At 54.6% G+C, this 21,473-nt stretch overlaps 4 protein-coding genes across 4 annotated transcripts; 3 read left to right on the forward strand and 1 right to left on the reverse strand.

Annotated features, from left to right (window-relative positions):
* Positions 1 to 1,315: 1,315 nt before the first annotated feature.
* J4E93_004164 (uncharacterized protein) lies at positions 1,316 to 2,153 on the reverse strand (the record flags this gene model as incomplete). Its single annotated transcript, XM_049342093.1, has 2 exons — positions 1,316 to 2,044; positions 2,094 to 2,153. 2 exons carry the CDS (start codon positions 2,151 to 2,153, stop codon positions 1,316 to 1,318), a joined length of 789 nt encoding a protein of 262 aa, XP_049200245.1.
* A 487-nt stretch (positions 2,154 to 2,640) lies between these two features.
* On the forward strand, positions 2,641 to 10,135 carry J4E93_004165 (uncharacterized protein; the record flags this gene model as incomplete). The annotated part of the gene is made up of 10 exons (XM_049342094.1): positions 2,641 to 2,850; positions 2,900 to 4,900; positions 4,950 to 5,312; positions 6,168 to 6,359; positions 6,441 to 6,486; positions 6,535 to 6,590; positions 6,638 to 7,064; positions 7,111 to 9,151; positions 9,200 to 9,747; positions 9,801 to 10,135. 10 exons carry the CDS (start codon positions 2,641 to 2,643, stop codon positions 10,133 to 10,135), a joined length of 6,219 nt encoding a protein of 2,072 aa, XP_049200246.1.
* A 2,028-nt stretch (positions 10,136 to 12,163) lies between these two features.
* J4E93_004166 (uncharacterized protein) lies at positions 12,164 to 15,112 on the forward strand (the record flags this gene model as incomplete). Its single annotated transcript, XM_049342095.1, has 4 exons — positions 12,164 to 12,247; positions 12,557 to 12,682; positions 12,730 to 15,008; positions 15,064 to 15,112. The coding sequence occupies 4 exons, from the start codon at positions 12,164 to 12,166 to the stop codon at positions 15,110 to 15,112; spliced, it is 2,538 nt and encodes an 845-aa protein (XP_049200247.1).
* Positions 15,113 to 15,925: 813 nt separating this feature from the next.
* Positions 15,926 to 21,177, forward strand: J4E93_004167 (uncharacterized protein; the record flags this gene model as incomplete). Its single annotated transcript, XM_049342096.1, has 5 exons — positions 15,926 to 16,130; positions 16,184 to 17,664; positions 17,716 to 18,183; positions 18,472 to 20,550; positions 20,602 to 21,177. The coding sequence occupies 5 exons, from the start codon at positions 15,926 to 15,928 to the stop codon at positions 21,175 to 21,177; spliced, it is 4,809 nt and encodes a 1,602-aa protein (XP_049200248.1).
* Between the last annotated feature and the right edge of the window lie 296 nt (positions 21,178 to 21,473).

The following is a 21,473-nucleotide window of genomic DNA, read 5'->3' on the forward strand; positions in this document are numbered from 1 at the left end:
ATCGATATTCGAAGACATCGACGTCATCACCGGTCGACACCGCTATCCTGTTGTTTTTCTTTGACCTCAGAACAGACAATCGACGTCCTGAAGACATCGTTCACTTGCCATCACCGGTATATATAACTGTTTGACTATTCTTCTCCATCGTCGATCGACATGACGTGCTGACATACCCTCGGTCTTTTCGACTTGGAGGTACAGATCATCGAGGAGGCGGGAGGGAGCGAACCTTTTGTACTTCGCAGGTGCGGTGCATGGTTTGGTAGCGTGTGCAGTGCCCTTTTTGGTAGCGAATGATACAACTCCCCATCACCACCTCACATCTTCCTTATGATTGCCTATGCTTCTCTTCATTGCATTCACAAGACCCCTTACCACCTCCCATATCCACCATGCAGTAGCAAACCACCCCCTCACTTCCCACCCCACATCCATGAATCTTCTCAGCCCTCCATCTCCCATTCGTCGGCAAAGAACTCCACAATGTTCACTGCGGTCTGCGAACCCACCGCATCTTCCAATTCCTGCATACTCCCCGGCACACCAGAAGCAGCACCTAGGGCCGATACGACGAGTTCCCTTAGACTACCCACAACGTCGCTCAAAGCAATGACTTGCCCTTGGCTCAGCGGCGGCTCGGTTGTGCAGTAAGGAAGTAGGTCGCTGACTGCATTGCCAAGGGTGCGGGATGGTTGGCGTGGCGGCGGTTGGGGGATGGAAGGCGCGTTGTGAGATTGGCGAGGGAGTTGGGGGTGGTGACGTTGCTGAGAGGGGATGGTTCTGTCGTTGGTTGCTTGCGAATAGTAGTCTGCTCCACCGTCTAGTTGAGCAGGGGCGACAACGTTCATGGGGCGCCTCTCTCCACCTGGGATGGTGGATTGCTCCTTCTCATCGGGACGAGGCGCAGTATCGCTGGTGTTGTATAGAAGACCCATACCGAGGGTAAGCAGATGTGAGTGTTGGAGGCAATTGAGAATGGCCCCGTGTCAGAATGATTGAGTGTGTGTCTCTGAGATATCGAAGGAGTGTATTATTTGTATGTGGCCATAGTCAGTGTCTGAGCTAAGCTTCTTCTTGTAGAAGGTGCGTGAGTCGCGACGGAAAGAGCGACCAGCGGATGTAGACAGAACGTCAAATCAGGACGTGAAGCTAACAACAGAAGATTTTGGGAGCGCGACACTGTAAGGAACGAAAAACTTCATGCTTCTATCATTGTGTTGGGTATATGAGAGGAGTGTATCCGAATGGTGCTTTCGACATGGTACAACCATGAGTCGAGCCTAGAGAATGTATGCCCGTACGATGTACATATCTACGCTTCCCGAGTGTACATGCCTAGATCCTTATGTTGTGAGGGCTTATCGGCTGACGACTGCTCTTGCATCGCGGATGTAGCATTCGTCGATTGGGTGGCATCGCGCTGAGCCTCGACAGATGCTGGCTTCGCTTCGGCGCTCACGGCTTCAGGCTTCTTGTCTTCCTTCTTCCCACTGCCCGTGAAGAATCCTAGTAACTTTGAGGATGCGGGCTCCGGGTGCTTCGCCTTGAACTCCTCGAATTCTGCCTTGACTGCCTTGAGCTCAGCCTGCACCTCCTCCAAATCTTCTCTTATGTCGTCTCTGGCATTGCGTGCCTTCCTTCTTTGCCGCCATTGCTCGACGAGAATTACAGCGATCCCAACAGCGAATATGAAAGTCTCGGCAGCGAAGTTGGCGCCCATCTCGATGGCTTTTTGTTCGGATAGAGGTCGGATACGCGGCTTAATTCTCTCTTCAGTCTTCTTCTTGATAGCTTCTCGTTCCTTCTCCGTGAGCGCCTCCTCCGCCTTCATCTCCTCTTCAGTAAGAACCGTTGGGGCGGCTGCTTTTTTCCGCGCAGCCTCTGCTAATTGGACTTCCTTCTTAATCTGTCTGTCGATAACAGCCGGGTCCTGGAGGAGGCCGAGGCGCATGCGCATATCGACGCGATGCAAACCTTGGGCAAATTTGACGCATATCCGGCGGAAGCGATCGTGTTCGTGGGCATTGCGTTTGATGGCATTCTGGAGCGTGTCAATTTTGATTGAAGATTCCCGGGGCTGACCAACATACTGCTACAGGCTTCGCAAGCGTTCTGACGAACAGTGATGTGACCTTGAGCGTGAGAGACATGTTTGGTTACGAGAGCGTTTCGGCTGGTCGCGGGGAGGTATGGAGACAATTGACCGGCGGACGGCTGTGCATCGCAAGCTTCATACAGACAGACGCATCGGAACAGCTGTATAGCAAAGTGGTGTAGGATTATTCGTGGTGGTGCGCATGGCTGCAGGTTCGATGTTCAAATCGATGCTGCCTTGCGCTGCCGGAGATCCACCGACGGCGATGGCGATTGACTGCGGGCCCAGCAGCTCCATGACAACGCGGGAGACGTGACGAGACGCATGGACAGCGCACACGACTAACTCGAACTCGTACTGGATCGTGAGGCACGATCTCCAGTGCACGCTTGTGCAAGTCGCTGTGCATCGAGCGGACTGTGCCGGGCACCGATTGGCCGACAGCCCTAGCAACGACGCTAACGGGCCCTTGTTTACATGCCATCAACACTCAGCGACTTCGTCCCCGATTTCATCATCTCTCACCATCTACCTCCACGCCAATGTCTGCCTCGTCGATACACGCAGATGCCCCGCCGGCCGTGGTTCAGGACCCCGAGGGACTCCAATATGAAACGGGATCGCAGCTGGGCAAAGGCGGCTTCGCGATCTGCCATCGCGCAAAGCTGCTGGGCCACGAACACCTTGGCAGCTCTACCGTCGCTTTGAAGATTGTCAAATCCAAAATGGAGCCCCCCAAACTGGCGCAAAAGGTACTGGAAGCTTGGGAGGAATGCATGGCTGTTTGCTGACGCGCCGCAGTTTGTCACTGAACTACAGATCCACTCGAAGCTATCTCATCCCAACATCGTCGAGTTCTTCCGCGCCTTTTCTTTCGAATCAAGCACCTACGTTGTCCTGGAGCTATGCGAAAACGGTTCTCTTGCCGATGCGATCAAGAAGCGCAAATACTTCACCATGCCTGAGATCCGGCGGTTCATGATCCAGACGTGCGGCGCAATCAAATACCTCCACCAACGGAACATCGTACACCGCGATCTCAAGACAGGCAACCTCTTCCTCGACCGCGATATGAATGTCAAGGTCGGCGACTTCGGTCTTGCTGCACTACTGGTGTCACAGAGCGACTATGGGGCGATCCGTCGAACAACCATGTGTGGTACACCAAACTACCTTGCACCAGAGGTCTTGGAGAAGACAGGAAAGGGCCACGACGAGAAGGTCGACCTGTGGGCTATTGGAATCATGATGTACACACTCGCGGTCGGAAGGGCGCCATTCCACGCAGCCAAGCGCGAAGACATCTACCGGAAGCTGAAGGCTCGCGAATACACCTGGCCCGACCTCGCCAAGTTTGCCAACGAGATCACCGACGACCTCCGCGACATCGTCTCGCTACTGTTGGTGCACGAAGACGAGCGACCGACCCCCGACCAGATCGTTGCGCACCCTTTCTTCAAACTGGGCTATATCCCATTGGAGCTGAGCAGCGAATGTACCTCGCGGGTGCCGAAATGGCCGAAGAACCGCCCACCGACAGCATCCACGATCAGGCGTGGGTACACTGAGGAATGGTGGGCACTTTGCAAGTCCTCATCGGTCGGCGAATACGAACAAGGAAAGGCATTTGGAACCTTCGGTCGCAGAACCAACAAGACAGTAGCGAGAGATTGTCAAAAGGAGATTGAAGCCGGCAAGCAACCCAACATTCCGTTCTCCAAAGATGTCGTCTACGTACCTTTCCCTGCCCGCACGCAGTGGCCTCATCAAGCCCCGGGAGGGCTCAGCGAAATATCGGAAGAGAAGGAATCGTCATCTGAGAGCCAAGCCCTGTCAGAAACTACCGGGAACGAGCGGACAAAAACTCGTGCATCCAGAGCCCCAAGGAGAGAACCACAGCCGATGCAGACACTGAAGGAGAACGTAGAGCCAGCCGAAGAGCCAGAACCCGCGCATAGGATACTTGATAAACAGCCAACGCGGTTACGAGCAGCCCGCAAGATCTCCAACACTGGGCGTGTTACTGCGAGCACGGCTTCCGCACCTGCTCCCCTACGCGTCCCTCGTGAGGCACGAACTTCGACGCGCGCACGAACAGCGAAGGAAACCGCAAAGGAAGCGCCAAAGACAACATCGAACGGACTCCCTGACCTTCCACCTCTAAGAGTCTCCCGGACCAGCGCCCGAGAGAGCGCGAAATCGGAACCTGCGCCGCAACCAACTTCAGCGCGAAGTGCTCCCCGCTATCGAACCGTCAGCAATGACATGCCTGCGACTGACCCAGTGACTGTGTTGGCGCGCTTGATGACATTCCGCGATAATCTTGAACGAGCCCTCGACAAGAAGCCTACAAAGTCAAGAAGAGATCAGCCACCGCAATTACCATTTGTTGCAAAATGGGTAGACTACAGCCGCAGATACGGAGTGGGGTACGTCCTCAACGATGGTAGTATCGGGACACTCCTCTCTGCAGAAGATCAATACCCCGTTACGATCGCGTTTGCCACGGACGGATACAACCATCTACGAAAGGCTGGAGGTAACCGGGAGCTTGCCAAAAGCGTTGCGCTCAACTACTATACGACCGTGAAGAAGGACCGGGGACTGTCAGAGATTGAAGTGCTCGATTCGCGACGCATTGAGGAGATCCGGACAGTGTGGCACAAGTTCGGAAAGTACATGTGCGCAACCTTTGGCGACGAAGAAAAGCCGCTCAGAAAAGATCCCCGCGTGAACTTTGTTCGCTTCTACCAACGCCTTGGTAACGTCGGGATCTGGGGTTTCGACGACGGCTCCTTCCAAGTAAGCGCTTTTGCCAATTTTCACAAAGCCCGTCTAACAGTATCTTTAGTTCAACTTCCCCGACCACACCAAACTCGTCTTGTCGTCCGATGCAAGCTACGGGCACTTTTTATGCCTTCCTCTGGATGCGACGTCTCTTCTCGAAGAGACAGGAAACGTGCCGTGGAAGCACGTAAAGGCCAGAGCACATCTTCGCGGTTCATTGCAACAGCTTCTCTACGGCTCAGCCGACAAGGAAGACAGTTACAAAGAGCTCACAGAGGGCAACCTCCTCCGCGCCAAGATTGATTTCATCCATGCTGTCGTGTCGGAATGGTGTCAAGAAGGCGGTCTGGGCTGCCTCGTAGACCCCAAGGTCTATTCCTGGGGCGGTCCGCAACTAGAAGAGTCCAAGCGGTTGGACTGGGCGAGCGTTGGGCGTTTTGGCGGTGATGTTTTCTCATGATGATTGAATGACGACCTTGGAGCGATGGCGTTTTTGGGATCTGGGATATTTTTATAAGGGTTTTGGGCATTTCCATGGCGTCGCCTCTGCTATTGAGCAGTGCTGTTGTTCGAACACTCATTCACGACGGTTTGCATGTTGCTGGCGTTTTCTCCTAGCGATTAGTTTGAATGAGCATCCGGTCACGACCATCAACACGTTGGTGCCTAATGCCTAAGTTTGTGACACGTCACGAGAAATTATGCGTACGCGGCACACCCGGGTCGTCCTTGTGTTAGGCCTTTACTGACACTTTGATGTGGAAACTGGGCCGAGCCTGGATGGGTTCGCAGCGGCGACGGTGAATGATGAAGTAGTATGAGGGGAGATGATTTAGGAAGTAACATGATTACAATGCATAACAATCTGATGTGTGCAGCCCGACAGGAAATGGAGGTGAATGGAGATGACGAGGAATTCCAGCCGCGGCGGCAGCTTGCGCGTACGTCGTACTTGAATAGCTGTGGCTGTGCTGGATGGGGCGAGTACCCTCCGAAGCGCCCGATTCCATCCAGGGCTCTGACGTTGGCCGGTCTCTACAACCGCCGCATTGCAGCCATCTTTACACGCCCACACCCCCGAGCGACTGCTCTCCCCATACTGGCTCTTCCTGGCTTTGCCGTCCATTGTTAACATATTCGCTGCTCTCTGAAATCCGCAGCATACGTACTACCCCACTGGCCGGCTCAAGCTACAGGTCCCAGCTCGACGTCGGGCACCAATCATGGTAAGATGGAGAGAGACTTCGAGGGAGGAACACAGGCTGATACAGGTGATATGTAGGGGAAAACCAACCGCGCCGCGCGCAAGGCCGGAGGCGGCGCTCAGCCAAAGGCCCAGTTCGCTACCAAGGCCGTCTTCGAGACCACCAAGAAGAAGGAAGTCGGTGTATCGGATCTCACCTTGATCAGCAAGGTTTCGAATGAGGCCATCAACGAGAACCTGAAGAAGCGATTCGAAAATGGCGAGATATACGTGCGTCGACCCGCTTGCGCCAGCCCCGCGTCGCACACCCACGCAGCGATAGACTAGGACAGCGACTGACTATGGGCGCAGACATACATCGGCCACGTGCTGGTCTCAGTCAACCCGTTCCGCGACTGTAGGTGACAGGACATGCGCCTCAGAGGGGGATGCTGACAAGTGGCAGTGGGCATATACACCGACCAAGTGCTGGAGAGCTACAAGGGCAAGAACAGGCTGGAGGTGCGGTGCATAGCTGTCCACCAACTCCCAGGGCTAATGAGGCATAGGTACCCCCTCACGTCTTCGCAATCGCCGAGTCCGCCTACTACAACATGAACGCATACAAGGAGAACCAATGTGTCATCATCTCCGGCGAATCAGGAGCGGGAAAGACAGAAGCTGCGAAGCGACTTATGCAGTACATCGCCAATGTCTCGGGAGGTAGCAATTCATCTATCCAGGAGATCAAGGACATGGTGCTGGCCACCAACCCGCTGCTCGAATCCTTCGGAAACGCGAAGACGCTGAGGAACAACAATTCGTCGCGGTTCGGAAAGTATCTCGAGATCCACTTCAACGCGCAAGGAGAGCCAGTGGGAGCAAACATCAACAACTACCTGCTCGAGAAGACCCGAGTGACGGGTCAGATTGTGAACGAGCGCAACTTCCACATCTTCTACCAGTTCACAAAAGCCGCATCCTCACAATACAGAGGTACGCCCAATCTGACCAGACATTAGACTCGCGCTCACATGCACAGAAATCTTCGGATTACAACAACCGCAAGCCTACCTCTACACGAGCAAATCGAAATGTTTCGACGTCCCGGGAATCGACGACCACGCCGAGTTCGATGACACGCTGAACGCTATGAAGGTTATTGGATTACAACAAGCGGAGCAGGACAACATATTCCGGATGCTTGCAGCAATTTTGTGGCTAGGAAATGTGTCGTTCCGCGAGGATGACTCAGGCAACGCAGCCATTGTCGACCAGTCGGTCGTAGATTTCGTAGCCTATCTTCTCGAAGTCGATGCGTCGCATGTCAACAAAGCTCTGACCATTCGTGTTATGGAGACAAGTCGAGGAGGGCGACGAGGCTCCGTATACGACGTGCCTCTGAACTGCGCGCAAGCAGGTGCAGTCCGCGACGCACTCTCCAAGGGAATCTACTTCAACCTCTTCGACTGGATTGTGGAGCGCGTCAACGTCTCTTTGAAGGCCCGAGGTGCGACCGCCCAGTCGATTGGTATTTTGGATATCTACGGCTTCGAGATCTTCGAAAAGAATAGCTTCGAGCAGTTGTGCATCAACTACGTCAACGAGAAGCTACAGCAAATCTTTATCCAGTTGACGCTCAAGGCGGAACAAGAAGAGTACGAGCGCGAGCAGATCAAGTGGACTCCCATCAAGTATTTCGACAACAAGATTGTATGCGACCTGATTGAGGAGAAGCGGCCACCGGGTGTTTTCGCAGCCCTGAACGACGCTTGTGCGACAGCCCACGCCGATCCTACCGCCGCGGATCAAACATTCGTCCAGAGACTTAACGCTCTCTCGTCGAACCCCAACTTCACGCCTCGCCAGGGTCAGTTCGTCATCAAGCACTATGCTGGTGAGGTCTCGTACGCGATCGATGGCATGACCGACAAGAACAAGGATCAGTTGCTCAAAGACTTGCTAAACCTGCTTGGTCAGAGCAGCAACACCTTTGTGCATACTCTCTTCCCCCACCAGGTGGACCAGGACAACAGGCGGCGACCCCCGACGGCTGGAGATAAGATCAAAGCCTCTGCGAACGACCTGGTGACGACTTTGATGCAAGCTCGTCCGTCCTACATCCGTACCATCAAGCCCAACGAGAACAAATCGCCCAAGGAATTCACAGATGCCAACGTACTACATCAGGTCAAGTACCTGGGTCTGCAAGAAAACGTGCGCATTCGGAGAGCTGGTTTTGCGTCCCGTCAGACCTTCGATAAGTTCGTGGAACGGTTCTTCTTGCTGTCACCAAAGTGCTCATATGCCGGAGAGTACACCTGGACCGGGGACTACGAGACGGGTGCTAAACAGATCTTGAAGGATACTAACATCCCAGCGGAGGAGTTCCAAATTGGTACAACAAAGGTTTTCATCAAGACACCCGAGACACTGTTCGCCTTGGAGACTATGCGAGACAAGTACTGGCACAACATGGCTATTCGCATTCAGCGCGCATGGAGAAACTATCTACGATACCGAGCAGAGTGCGCGACGCGCATCCAGCGGTTCTGGCGCAAGCTTAATGGCGGCAAGGAATTCATCGAATGGCGCGACCAAGGTCACAAGATACTCGGAGGACGGAAAGAACGCAGAAGATACAGTTTGATCGGTTCCCGAAGATTCATGGGCGACTACCTTGGTATCGGAAACAAAGGTGGCACTGGTGAGGTCATGGCCCAAGCGGTCGGCATAGCTCCGAACGAAGAGGTGCCATTCTCGTGCAGGGCGGAAGTGCTTGTATCGAAGCTCGGTCGATCAAGTAAACCAGAAGCTCGCACGCTCATTCTGACAAAGAAGAACGTTTACCTAGTCAAGGTTGCCTCGGTCAAAGGGCAAATCCAGATTTTGCCTGAGAGGGTAATACCCGTTGGCGCCATCAAGATGATCAGCTGTTCAACACTCAAAGACGACTGGTTCTCGATCGGCGCTGGGTCGCCAACAGATCCTGATCCACTAGTGAACTGCGTATTCAAGACTGAGTTCTTCACTCAGCTGCACAACGTGCTGCGAGGCGCAATGACACTCCAAATAGGCGAAACGTAAGTTCCACAGTCGGCATGCATCCGAAAATGGCTAACACACCGTAGCATCCAATACAACAAGAAGCCTGGCAAGCCAGCCCAGGTCAAGGTCGTCAAAGATCCCGCAGTACCGAGGGATGACCAGTACAAGAGTGGCACCATCCACGTCGGGCCAGGAGAGCCACCCAACTCCGTTTCCAAGCCCACGCCCAAAGGCAAGCAGATCGCCGCAAAGCCCATCACAAAGGGTAAGCTGTTGCGGCCCGGTGGTCCTGGCGGAGGTCCTTCGAAGCTCGCCTCTCGTCCAGCACAACCAAGAGCTGTACCCACGCCTGCCGCCGCGCAACCGAGACCTGTCCCTCAGCCAGAAGTGTCGCAAGTCAGACCTGTTCCGGCGCCCGTCGCTGCCTTGTCGAACGGTGCAGGCTCTCATGCGCGTACCGCGTCAGCCGGCTCATCACGCACACCTCCTCCTCCACCCCCACCGCCGCCAGCGCCAGCTCAGCCGAAGGAACCTCGATACAAGGCGCTATATGACTTTGCAGGTCAGAGCGCTGGAGAGTTGAGTCTAGGGAAGGATGAGATCATCCTGGTCACACAGAAGGAGGGCAATGGTACGTTCATCCTGATCTCCCACTAACGCGACATACTAACGAGGCTTTAACAGGTTGGTGGCTAGCATCCCGTCTTGACAAATCCGCCTCCGGCTGGGCGCCGTCTGCATACCTTGAGGAAGTACGTTCAGCAGCACCTGCTCCACCCCCAGCGCCACCCGCTCGCCCTGCAAACAGCAAGCCCAAGCCTCCGGCTCCACCTGCCAAACGTCCTGCCGCCAGGAAAGCCGTCAACGGTGACTCTGGACGGGATAGTGGGTACAGTGGTAGTGGGGGTAGCACAATGGAGAGCGCGCGGGACAGCAGTGGTAGTATCGCTGGTGGATTAGCAGAGGCGCTTAGACAGCGTCAGGCTGCTATGCATGGACGGAAGCAGGATGATTGGTAGATTCAAGCTAAAAGCATCCTCGATGAGGCGTATGAGAAGAGAAGGAGGCAACGTTGATGGAAAGCCTCTTTGGGTCAATGAGTTAGCATTCGTATAGAAGAATTGGTCTTGAGCCATGCATTTCGGATTTTAGGTGCTGTGATTGTGAATGCAATGTGGAAGGATGGCTTTTGATGGGAAGGTGATTAGGTACTCTGAGATACTGGCGAACATGCTCTGATTCACAGAAGCCGAAATACATGTAGATTGTCCAACGTTCTTGCGTGATCGAATAATGAGACGTCAGGCACAGCTTTCATGGCGGTTTCTTCGGCTTGCCCAAACGGTGTGTTCATGCCGATCACATTCAGCGCAAGACCCCAAAGACGGCACAGTACTCCACTATCCTTCCTCATGATACGCAGAACGTGTTCACATGCTATTCCGGGACATGGAGGTTGAGCGCTGCTTCGCCTGCTGAGAAAGCAGGATAAGCGGCGCGGAAGTGGCTCCCGAAGTCACTTGCCGCAGTGCCTTTCCAACACCAGCACAGCAGGAAACAGTGCATCTCAACGATGAACTTGCTGGTACCAACACTTGGTTGCTGAATGACTACAGTGCGGTCGCAATCAAGTACCATAGTACCTTTTCATTTGCTATTTTTCCGACGATACTCCGATCAATTTGCTCGTGTCAGGTGCTCAACGGCGTGGGGATATAGGGCTACGAGTTGACGCACGAGCTAGCAGCCGGCCTGAACAGTAGTGTCGTGATAGATTCGCATCCTCATTGAAATACGGATTCGCAGATGAAAATTCGGTGAAGATAGCCAGACTTCGCAATGATCTTCGTGTGTCTGAGATCCAACCGCGACATCGTGCACGTGCGGCGTTGGCGGGGCAAGAACAGACGACGTCCAGATGTTTCCATTCCGACTTTCTGGTCAGGTCACTGCTTCCAACGTCCGATGGTATCGATGAACCACAATCAACGCTCGCTTGGCCCAGGCGGAGACTTCGTCAGCGTGATATGCAAGCCAGGATGCAGACGGTTCACTGGCCCGGGTTCCCGCTAACATACCCGCCTCTCGGGCCGCTACAACCTCATTGCGAGATTTCCCACCACTGATTGGTATGCAACCGCGCTGTATCATCCTTTGACTGCCTAATGTGCGCTTCGGAAGCTGCTCAACTGCCTTTTAGACTAGCTTCGGAGGTTCAGGTCCGCCATCACAGCTGTCCAACAAAGAGTAGGCGACGAATCAAGCTCCACGCTGCTTACCTCGAGAGACGAATGTCTCGCTGCGCGGCGTAGACTTGCATGTCTAGTCTACGTGTCACCTGCTCCTTCAACCTACTTGCGCGGGATGTCTGGCTCTTACTTGCTCAGAAAGCTGCAACGTGGTGGGGATCAAAGGATTGCTATCGTACCCTTCGCGTTACTCTCGGATTTCGCCACAAGAAGCCGTTGCAACGGATCTAGATTGAGATCACACATGAGCCTCCCTCCTGTCGACAGATCGAGACGGGCGCGTTAACTTCGGTTGATTGCCCCCGCCGACCAATAATACTTACCTTGTAGATCTGAGACGACGTGCCTGCGAGCCGTGACTAGGACAAGGCTTGTTTCCAATAGATCCGGTACTCGAGCGTTTTCCCTGGGTCCATGCGTCAAGAGACAGTCGCATCCAGCGCTGCGCAAGTACTAAAGGATGACAATCTACTTCGATTGACTGCCTCTGAATCTGCTAATCCTTCAGCTTGTCCTCCCTCTCTCGTTCGCATCGTCGTTCAACTCCTTGCTCGTTACCGCACCGGTTGCAGTGGCAAGAAGGCGCGGCAATTCGCTCGAACGCTCCGCATTTATCGAATGATTAATTCTAGTTGATCTGCAATGGCTACAATCAACCTTGGAAACGCTAGTCCGACGGAAGATATCAAACAGCACGACATAAAGCACGCAGCTATCCACATCCAACCAGTCACTCTCGTTTCTCCTACGTTGACGCCTGCTGCGACTCCAGAGGAAGCTTCCCCGGCAGACGAAACGATGGCGGGCAAGAAGATATTCTCCATGGAGCGGCCGGACGATAAGGCGAGGGAACTTGCGGCGAAGCTGACTCTAGAGGAACAGGTATGTTCGCCTTTACTTTTGTGGCAGATATCTCGAATTTCGGCGTTCGATACGGTCATGTCGAATGATTGAGGCAGAAGGGGGTGTCAACTCTACCCTACACGTCTTTCTGGTAGGGATACGAGTCATTCCCCAGCCACAATCCCTTATCTCAGCCCGTCTTTTGGAGCAGAAGGTCTAGAAGGATTGGTTCTCGAAAGTCGGTAATCAAATTGAATGGCTTTTCTGATCGCTTAGGATCCCACCTGACCTCGTTAATCTATTCGAAAGCCGAAGCAGCCTCGAGCGGAGCCGGGCTGACCATTCCAGATCTCACTACTTGCAGGAGCGGACTTCTGGCGGACTGTAGCCATACCCGAAAAGGGCATACCGTCAATCAAGACATCAGATGGACCCAATGGCGCTCGCGGAGAGTTCTTCACTAACGGCACACCTGTACGTACTCCGGCTTGGCACTGCTTGTCTTACGCTGACGAAGCTAGGCCGCTTTATTCCCATGCGGCATATCCATGGCTTCCACGTGGAATCTGGATATGATTGAGGAAATCGGCCGTCACCTCGGAGAAGAAGCAAAGGCTCGTGGTGCACACGTGTTGCTTGCGCCTACCGTGTGCATGCACCGGTCCCCTCTTGGTGGTCGCAACTTTGAGTCGTATTCGGAAGATCCTTTCCTTACTGGAAAGCTTGCTGCATCGTATGTTCGCGGTCTTCAGAGCAAGGGTGTTGCAGCTACGATCAAACACTTTCTCGGGAACGAGCAAGAAACTGAGCGGCAAGCGTACGATGCTATCATTGCTGAACGGCCATTGCGTGAGATCTATCTGAAGCCCTTCGAGATAGCTGTTCGAGACGCATCACCCTGGGCGCTCATGAGCGCTTACAACATGATCAATGGTATTCACGCGGATGAGTACGAACACTCGATCAAAGAGATTCTACGAGGCGAGTGGAAGTGGAATGGAGCCATTATTTCCGACTGGACGGGCACATATGCAACTGCACCATCGATAAAAGCTGGTGTTGATGTTGAGATGCCCGGGCCGTCCAAATGGCGCAAGGTCGACCAAGTGAAGGAATGTCTGGAGAAGGGTGAGCTAACCCGTGGTGATATCGAAGAATCCGCCGCCAGAGTACTCTATCTTGTCGATCGTGTCAAGGGACTGAACAACATGACACCAGAGGAGCCGGAGCAGTCGATCGACAACGTGGAGACGCGGAACCTAATTCTCCAGGCTGGTATCGAAGGATTGACGCTTCTGAAGAACGAGAACAGCGTACTCCCCATCAAGAACGCGAAGAAGATTGCGATGATTGGGCCGAACGTCAAGCGAGCCATCGCCAGTGGAGGAGGGAGCGCAGGCCTAAACCCCTACTACAACGTCACACCTTGGCAAGGCCTTCAAAATCGCTTCGACGGCGAGATCACATTTGCCCAAGGCTGCGATAGCTCGAAATGGCTACCGCTTGCTTCGCCATACTGCCAGTCCAACGGCGAGACTGGTGTTCGGTTAGAATACTACAAGGGCGACAGGTTCAAGGGTGAGCCGGCAGTCGTTCAACACAAGGTCAGCACAGATCTGTGGTTATGGGACTCTGCGCCAATGGAACTCCTTCCAGACTTCTCCTTCAAGGTCAAGACCACACTCACACCGAAGACAACCGGAAACCACAGCTTCAGCTTTGCGTCAGTCGGGCCAGGGCGCATGTACATCAACGGCGACATCTTCATCGACAACTGGGACTGGATACAGGAGGGTGAGGCCATGTTCTCTGCATCAGAAGATGTGCTCAAGTCGATCCATCTCGAAGAGGACAAACCTGTGGAGATTCTGATTGAGAGCACCAACGAAGTCCGACCCGCGTCTAAGGTTTCTGTCATCGGTCGTCGCCACGACTACGGTGGCTGCCGAATCGGCTACCAAGAGGAGGACAAGATCGATCGTCTACAGGAAGCCGCGGACGCAGCGCGTGATGCTGATGTGGCTGTAGTAATCGTTGGACTGGACGCCGAGTGGGAGTCGGAAGGATACGACAGGCAAACTATGGATCTCCCGAAGAACGGCTCGCAGGATCGTCTGATCGAAGCTGTTCTAGCCGCCAACCCACGCACCGTCATCGTCAACCAATCTGGAACACCGATTACCATGCCATGGGTACACAAGGCACCAGCTATCCTCCAAGCATGGTACCAAGGTCAGGAAGCTGGAAATGCTCTTGCCGATGTGTTGCTCGGAAACAGCAGTCCCAGCGGGAAATTGCCAACCACGTTCCCTGTCCGGATCGAAGACAACCCAGCGTACCACAACTGGCCTGGCGAGAACCTCAAGACTGTGTACGGCGAGGGCATCTACGTAGGCTACAGGCATTACGAGCGCTCCAAGATTGCACCACTCTTTGCGTTTGGGCACGGTCTTACATACACCACCTTCGAATACGGAACACCGAGTGCTAGCAGCACGGTACTCTCTGAGGATGGGAAGATTACCATCACCGTGCCAGTCACAAACACGGGTTCATTTGCGGCGCACGAAATTGTGCAAGCATACGTCAAAGACGTCAAGTCGACGCTTCCCCGCCCCGAGAAGGAACTCCAAGCTTTCGGCAAAGTCTTTTTGCAGCCTGGTGAGACGAAGGATGTAGTCTTGACACTGGACAAGTACTCCGTGGGATACTTCGACACGAGTCTTGGTCAGACAGGTGCCTGGATTGCAGAGGAGGGCGCGTTTGAGGTGCTGATTGGTGCTAGCAGCGCTGATATCAGGTAAGTCCGCCGCTTGGTTGGTTCACTCAAGCGAGATTACTAATGTGACGTCCAGGTCAAGGGTCGGCTTTGAGGTTACTGAGAGTTTCCAGTGGATCTTCTAATGAAGGATTGAGCGGAGAGTAAGGGAATGGACAACGAGCATCACGAGTCTTCTTATGTTGGTTGTTTTGAGGCGTTTGTGGTGGGGATGGGCGAGTGCGATTGAATTGGCTTCCCATCGAAGTCACATCCAGTAAATACATATCTTCGTGCTTCAGTTTGAAAAAGACGCGTGAGGAATTTGTGTAGGTTTGCGTGAAGATATACCATAAGCCAACGAAGGTGAAAGTGGTGTAGGCATGCGGCATCTCAGATAAGGCTGACACCGAGTGGCTCGGCTAGATGACGCGCTGATTGATTTTCTGCCACCGCCTTGCGGGCCGACAGTTGTACCGATCTGTGGTCCCTGACGAGAACCTGTGTCGATAGCGGAAGCATCATCACCAGCCTGCCCTTTCGCTATTGTTCTTTTTGACTCGTTCGAGCCTGTCGCATACATCTCGACCGCCGTCCCATCTTCTGTCGACGCCCGAATCCCGCGACTTGGGCCCCCGTGCCAGCTCCAGCCGCGCTTTTGCTCCTGATCAACAGCGGGCGACCGAGTTCCAGTTACGAGCCACACCACGCCCAACAGACCCCTCTCGGAGAAACGAGCCTCCCATGAGCTCCAGCAGAGGCTAACCCGCTCAATACACGATAACGCGACTACCGAACCGGCTACGCAAGCTCCCTTATCGCCGGCACGCCTGGTAAAGCCGAGGACATGAATCCAGCGCATCGCGACGGGTGGCCGCCTGCACAAGCGGCGGCCGCTGGGCAGGGCCAGCAGCAAACAGAGCAGGGTCAAGGCCAGGCGCCACGGCCTCTGGGTCCCTATGGGTGCGTACTCGCCTCCCACTCACTGCCCACAGCAGACGGGCACCATGAGCGAAGACGCCTGCGAGCTTCTTTTCTCACCACCCTTCGATTGGATTCACGCTGACTTCGAGACCGATGACAGGCCAAACAGCGCGACGCCCCAGGGTCCCTCACATGCGTCACCCGCTCAGGGTCCAGGACCAGTACTCCCTCCACCATCTGGTACGTAGCACCGGCGGACGACGCGCCTGTTCGCATTGCTAACCCCATCACAGGTGGCGGCTACTACTCGTCAAACGCTGCGACAGCCCACAACCAGAACCTCCCCACACTTCCCGGGCTGACGGCGCAACCTCAGCACTCGTCGCCCCACATGTCCGCCCAGCGACCGCCATCGTCCGACGCGGGCGCGCAAGCTCACCAAGGCCCGCAAGCCCCTCCGTACTCGTTGCCGGGCATCTCGCAAACCCTACAACAGCAGCAGCAGCAGCAGCAGCAGCACATGCCGACTTCGGAGCAAGCCAACGCCGACAGAGAGCGCGAGATGCGCGATCGCGAAAACAGAGACAGGGAGATGGAGTCGCATGCCATGCACCAGCAAGAAGACATCGTCAAGCGCGAGGCAGAGCAGCGGGACCGCGACCTGCACGAGCGACAGCAGCGCGAGCACGCTGCGCACCAGAACCACTCAGGGCCGATCCAAATACACCAGCCAGTGGCAGTCGCACCATCAACGCGAACCATCCACGGGCCCAACGGTCTGCTTGGCCAGTCAGGACCCATGAACGGGCCAAATCCACTTGCGCCACCCATGGGTGGCCCCAACTCAGGCCCCATGTATGGAAGTGCGCCCGCGCAGCATGAGCAGACTACACCGCGCATGCAGCATGCCGTACAGGCACCTACCCAGGCCCAGATGTTGATGCCTTTTGCTGGCCCTCCAGGATCAATGGCTATGGGCCAGGGACAGCAGCCGATCCTCAACGACGCCTTGAGCTATCTCGACCAGGTCAAGGTCCAGTTCGCCGACCACCCCGACGTGTACAACCGATTCCTCGATATCATGAAGGACTTCAAGAGTGGTGCTATTGATACCCCGGGCGTCATCGAGAGGGTATCGACATTGTTTGCGGGCAACCCGGCCTTGATCCAAGGCTTCAACACATTTCTGCCACCCGGCTACAAGATCGAGTGTGGTACCAACGGCGACCCAAACGCTATCAGAGTAACCACGCCCATGGGAACCATGGTATCGACTATGCCCGCTCCAAGGCCGCTTTCACCGCCACGCAGCGGTGCTGTTAACGGTAACAACGGCCCGCAACACGAGAGCACCTACTACGAGACTGCCCAAGGACGCCCATGGCCTCAACAACAGAGAGCACAGGGTCCTGAGGGACAAGAATCGATGTTTTCACCCAACAACCGTACTCTCGGAGGGCCATTGTACGGTCCCCAAGGACAGCAGGGCCCAGCGCCTCATTCGCCAGAGGTCACATCGCGTCCTCATCCTGACCCTGCTGGAGCTGCAGCGCTAGCTCACCAGCAAGAGCAGAGAGGCGTTTCGCAGTTACAGAACGCAGTATCTGCTGCTACTGGCCGCTCAATGATGTCACCCAGCGTTGATCCGGGTGCATCGTTACAAGGACAGGCCATGAACGGTGCTGCTCAGCTCCCACAGATGGGCGGGGCTGCAGCAGAGAAGAGAGGGCCGGTAGAGTTCAACCATGCGATTAGCTACGTGAACAAGATCAAGGTACCATTTTTCAATGTGAGGTTGAAGCCCAAAATGCTAACAGTATTGTAGAACCGATTCGCAGCTCACCCAGACATTTACAAAAACTTCCTGGAGATACTGCAGACGTACCAGAGAGAGTCGAAGCCCATCCAGGACGTATACGCTCAAGTCACCCACCTGTTTGGTGGCGCGCCCGATCTCCTCGAGGATTTCAAGCAGTTCCTTCCGGAGTCCGCTGCTCAACACAGAGCGCAACAGCAGGCCGCCAAGAACGCGGCTGAAGACGCAGTCATGCTCAGCAATGTTCGAGGTGAATCAGGATACGGAGCCGCTGCAAACCAACAAACGCCCGGACGCGCCGATACATCTCGATTGCCTCCGATGGGCAACTTTGCACCTACACCTACAGCGAACCGCGACAACAAGAGGAAACGCGAGCGACAAGGACCTGTGGCTGCGCCGATGCCTGCGCCCATGTCGCAAGAAATGCCAACCTCAAACGTTCGGGGCGGATACAACCAGGGCAATGTCAACAAGGTACGTACATGATTCTACACTATCACGGGCCGGGTTAGGTCACGTTGTTTTTCTTTATAGAGGCACGTGCATCTCCATGGTCCTCTGCCCCAACCCTTTCAATTCTTTTCTTTGGTCATACTCTATTTCCATCTCAACCCCACCAAATCACAATCATTGTCATCGAGACTATCATCACTATGTTTGATGGTGGGGTACTGTTTAGCTCTCTTCCCACCAGAGATGAAAATGGGCCTTCCTTCGAATGCAATAGAGCATCACAAAAGATTATCAACTAACATGTTGAAGCGCGCAAAGACCGGACATGGCGCAAAGCAGGCAATTCCCGATGGACCACCGGTATCACCCACTCTGACTCCTGCGCTACCTGAGCCAATGCCACCGACGACGACCACAACACCCAGCCAGGATGAGCTTGCTTTCTTTGACCGGGTCAAGAAGTTCATTGGAAACAAGAACACGATGAACGAGTTCTTGAAGCTCTGCAACCTCTACTCGCAAGACTTAATCGATAAGCAGTTGCTACTGTCTCGCGCCGGATCTTTCATCGGCGGAAATCAGGAACTCTATGCTTGGTTCAAGAAGTTCATGGGCGAGGACGAAGAGCAGCAAAAGTACCGCCCTAAGACTGTCAACTCGCGTGTCTCATTATCGAACTGCCGCAGTCTTGGTCCTAGCTATCGCTTGCTCCCAAGGCGCGAACGAGAACGCGTGTGTAGTGGACGCGACGAACTCTGCAGATCTGTTCTGAACGACGAGTGGGCATCTCACCCGACCTGGGCCTCCGAGGATTCTGGTTTCGTTGCCCATCGCAAGAACACTTTCGAGGAGGGCTTGCACAGAATCGAGGAAGAGCGCCACGACTATGACTTCAACATCGAGGCCTGCAGCCGCACGATCCAACAGTTGGAGCCTATCGCCAACCAGCTGCTCACGATGAAGCCAGAGGACAGACAGGGATTCACATTGCCACCTGGACTTGGTGGACAGAGTGAGACGATCTACAAACGAGTCATCATGAAGATCTATGGCCGTGACAGGGGAAAGGACGTGATTAAGGAACTGTTCCAAATGCCCTGGAGCGTCGTCCCCGTACTCCTCCACCGCTTGAAGACTAAGCTAGAGGATTGGAAGGCCGCACAGCGTGAATGGGAAAAGGTCTGGCGCGATCAGACCCAGAAGATCTTCTGGAAGTCGCTGGATCACCAGAGCATCACCGTCAAGCAGGCCGACAAGCGACAGTTCCAGCCCAAGTCCCTCACGAATGAGATCCAGGTCAGATACGAAGAGCAGAAGCGACTCCAGCAGATCCAAGAGATATCGCAGCCGGACTACCAGTTTGCGTTTTCCTTCCGGGATGAAGAGGTACTATTCGACGTGGCTCGATTGATGCTCACTTTCGCGGACAACAATAACAGTGCCGACTTTGCAAAGGTCGTACCTTTTATCAAGGAATTCGTTCCTCTCTTCTTTGGCATCGATTCTGCCAAGTTCGAGCAGCGGGTACAAACCTCGCCACGCGATACGCCAAACGATTCTGGCGAGGATACGCCCTCTCCAGACGATGATGTTTCTCAACGTTCGCAGAAAATGAAGAAGGGGGACCTCCGCCGCAATGTTCTTGATCCCAACAACAAGTCACGGAAGGACAAGGAAGACAGTGTTGCGTCGGCGAGCCGGGACAGTACTCCAGATGCATCCGCTATGGACGAGGAAGCTGCTGGTGACAGCTCAAACTCCAATCCTCGCGCAGATCGACCAGAGAGGCAATGGGTAGAATATACCGATGCTCCCACGCCTTTCGGCGACAGAGAGTTTGAGCACGAAGAGCCCTACCAACGCGTAGAGTACAACATGTACTCCAACGCTTCGATTTACTGCTTCTTCCGCATGTTCGTCATGCTCTATGAGAGGCTGTTGAAGCTCAAGGACAGCGAAGAGGAGGTACGAGAAGTCATCGCGCGCGCCAAGGAGCCAAAGGCAGCGCAGAAGCTCAAGATGCTCGACAAGCAGCCCGACGACTTCTTCAAAGACACATCGCCATCAGCAAACTACTACCAACAGCTTCTCGAAATGTTCCAGGATCAAATCTCTGGCGAAGTAGAGATGAACTTTATCGAGGAGACTTTACGAAGGTACTACCTGCAGATCGGGTGGCAGTTGTACTCGTTCGACAGGCTCTTGAGCTCGCTTGTCCGATTCGCTCTTGCTGTTGTCAGTCATGATAACAAGGATAAGAGCCTTGATATCTACAACCTCTTCAGGAAGGATCGTGTCAACGACACCACAACTCACAAGAACGAGATTAGCTATCGCAAGGCTGTGGAGAAGCTCGCCAAGGACGCTGACACCTACCGCATCACCTACGTAAGTCAACACCACCTCCCTCTTATAGATCATGTATTGATGTTTCTACAGAACCCCGCCAAGATGTGGGCGCACGTGCGGCTTTTCAAGAAGGACGACCCGACCTTTGATTTCACCACGCTCGACCGGATCAAGCGCTGGCGAGCATACGTCGCCTCGTACATGGCCGTGGAACCCACCGAAGAAGTCGACCTCTCCCGTGTCAACTACCCGTACCTCAAGAAGCGTCTCGCCCGAGCCGAAGATCTCACCGAGGAAGAACGCTTCGACCACGTCAAGCACAGCGACAAGATCACCGTCTCCATCAGCCCCGCCGCTTACATCATGACCTTTATCAACAGCGAACCCTTCGGCACAGGCGGTGTTCAATACTTCCTGCAACCAGACGCCGTGCGCGCGGGTCTCAGCGAGGCCGTTCCCAACCCCGCTGAAGAGTACAAGAAGCTCAACGACGAGCGGAGAGAGAGGGTCCAAGACATTCTCGTCAGGAACAACACCTGGATGAAGGATCTTAGCCGGGACGACGTGGATGCCAAGAAGGCGGCGTTCAAGAAGGATCTTGAAGAGCCCAGGAAGGTGGCTGATAATGAAGATGTAGACATGGACGGCGCAGATGGTCTCGACTAGGCGCTTTATCCTTTTGTTCGCAAAGACTATGCGGCTGGGTGATTGGCAACGCATGTTCTTGCGTCTCTGGCCTGGCGTTCTTTTGTGTGGTGTGGCGGGACTTGGATGCCAGCATGCGAGCGGACGAAAAGGCCTGGTTCTCGACGGATTCCTTCTGGCTTCGATTCAGTTTTGCATGTTTCCCGCGTTCACGCGTTTGGAAGGGGTGGCTGGGTGGGTGCCATGTGCAGCATGAGGCGTGCCTTTGCACAGCACAACTATCGGTGGGGGGGGGGGGGGGGGGGGGTGGGGGGGGG

This window comes from Alternaria ventricosa (genome assembly GCF_023758065.1).
Source record: "Alternaria ventricosa strain BMP 2768 chromosome Unknown scaffold_6, whole genome shotgun sequence".
NCBI lineage: Eukaryota > Fungi > Ascomycota > Dothideomycetes > Pleosporales > Pleosporaceae > Alternaria > Alternaria ventricosa.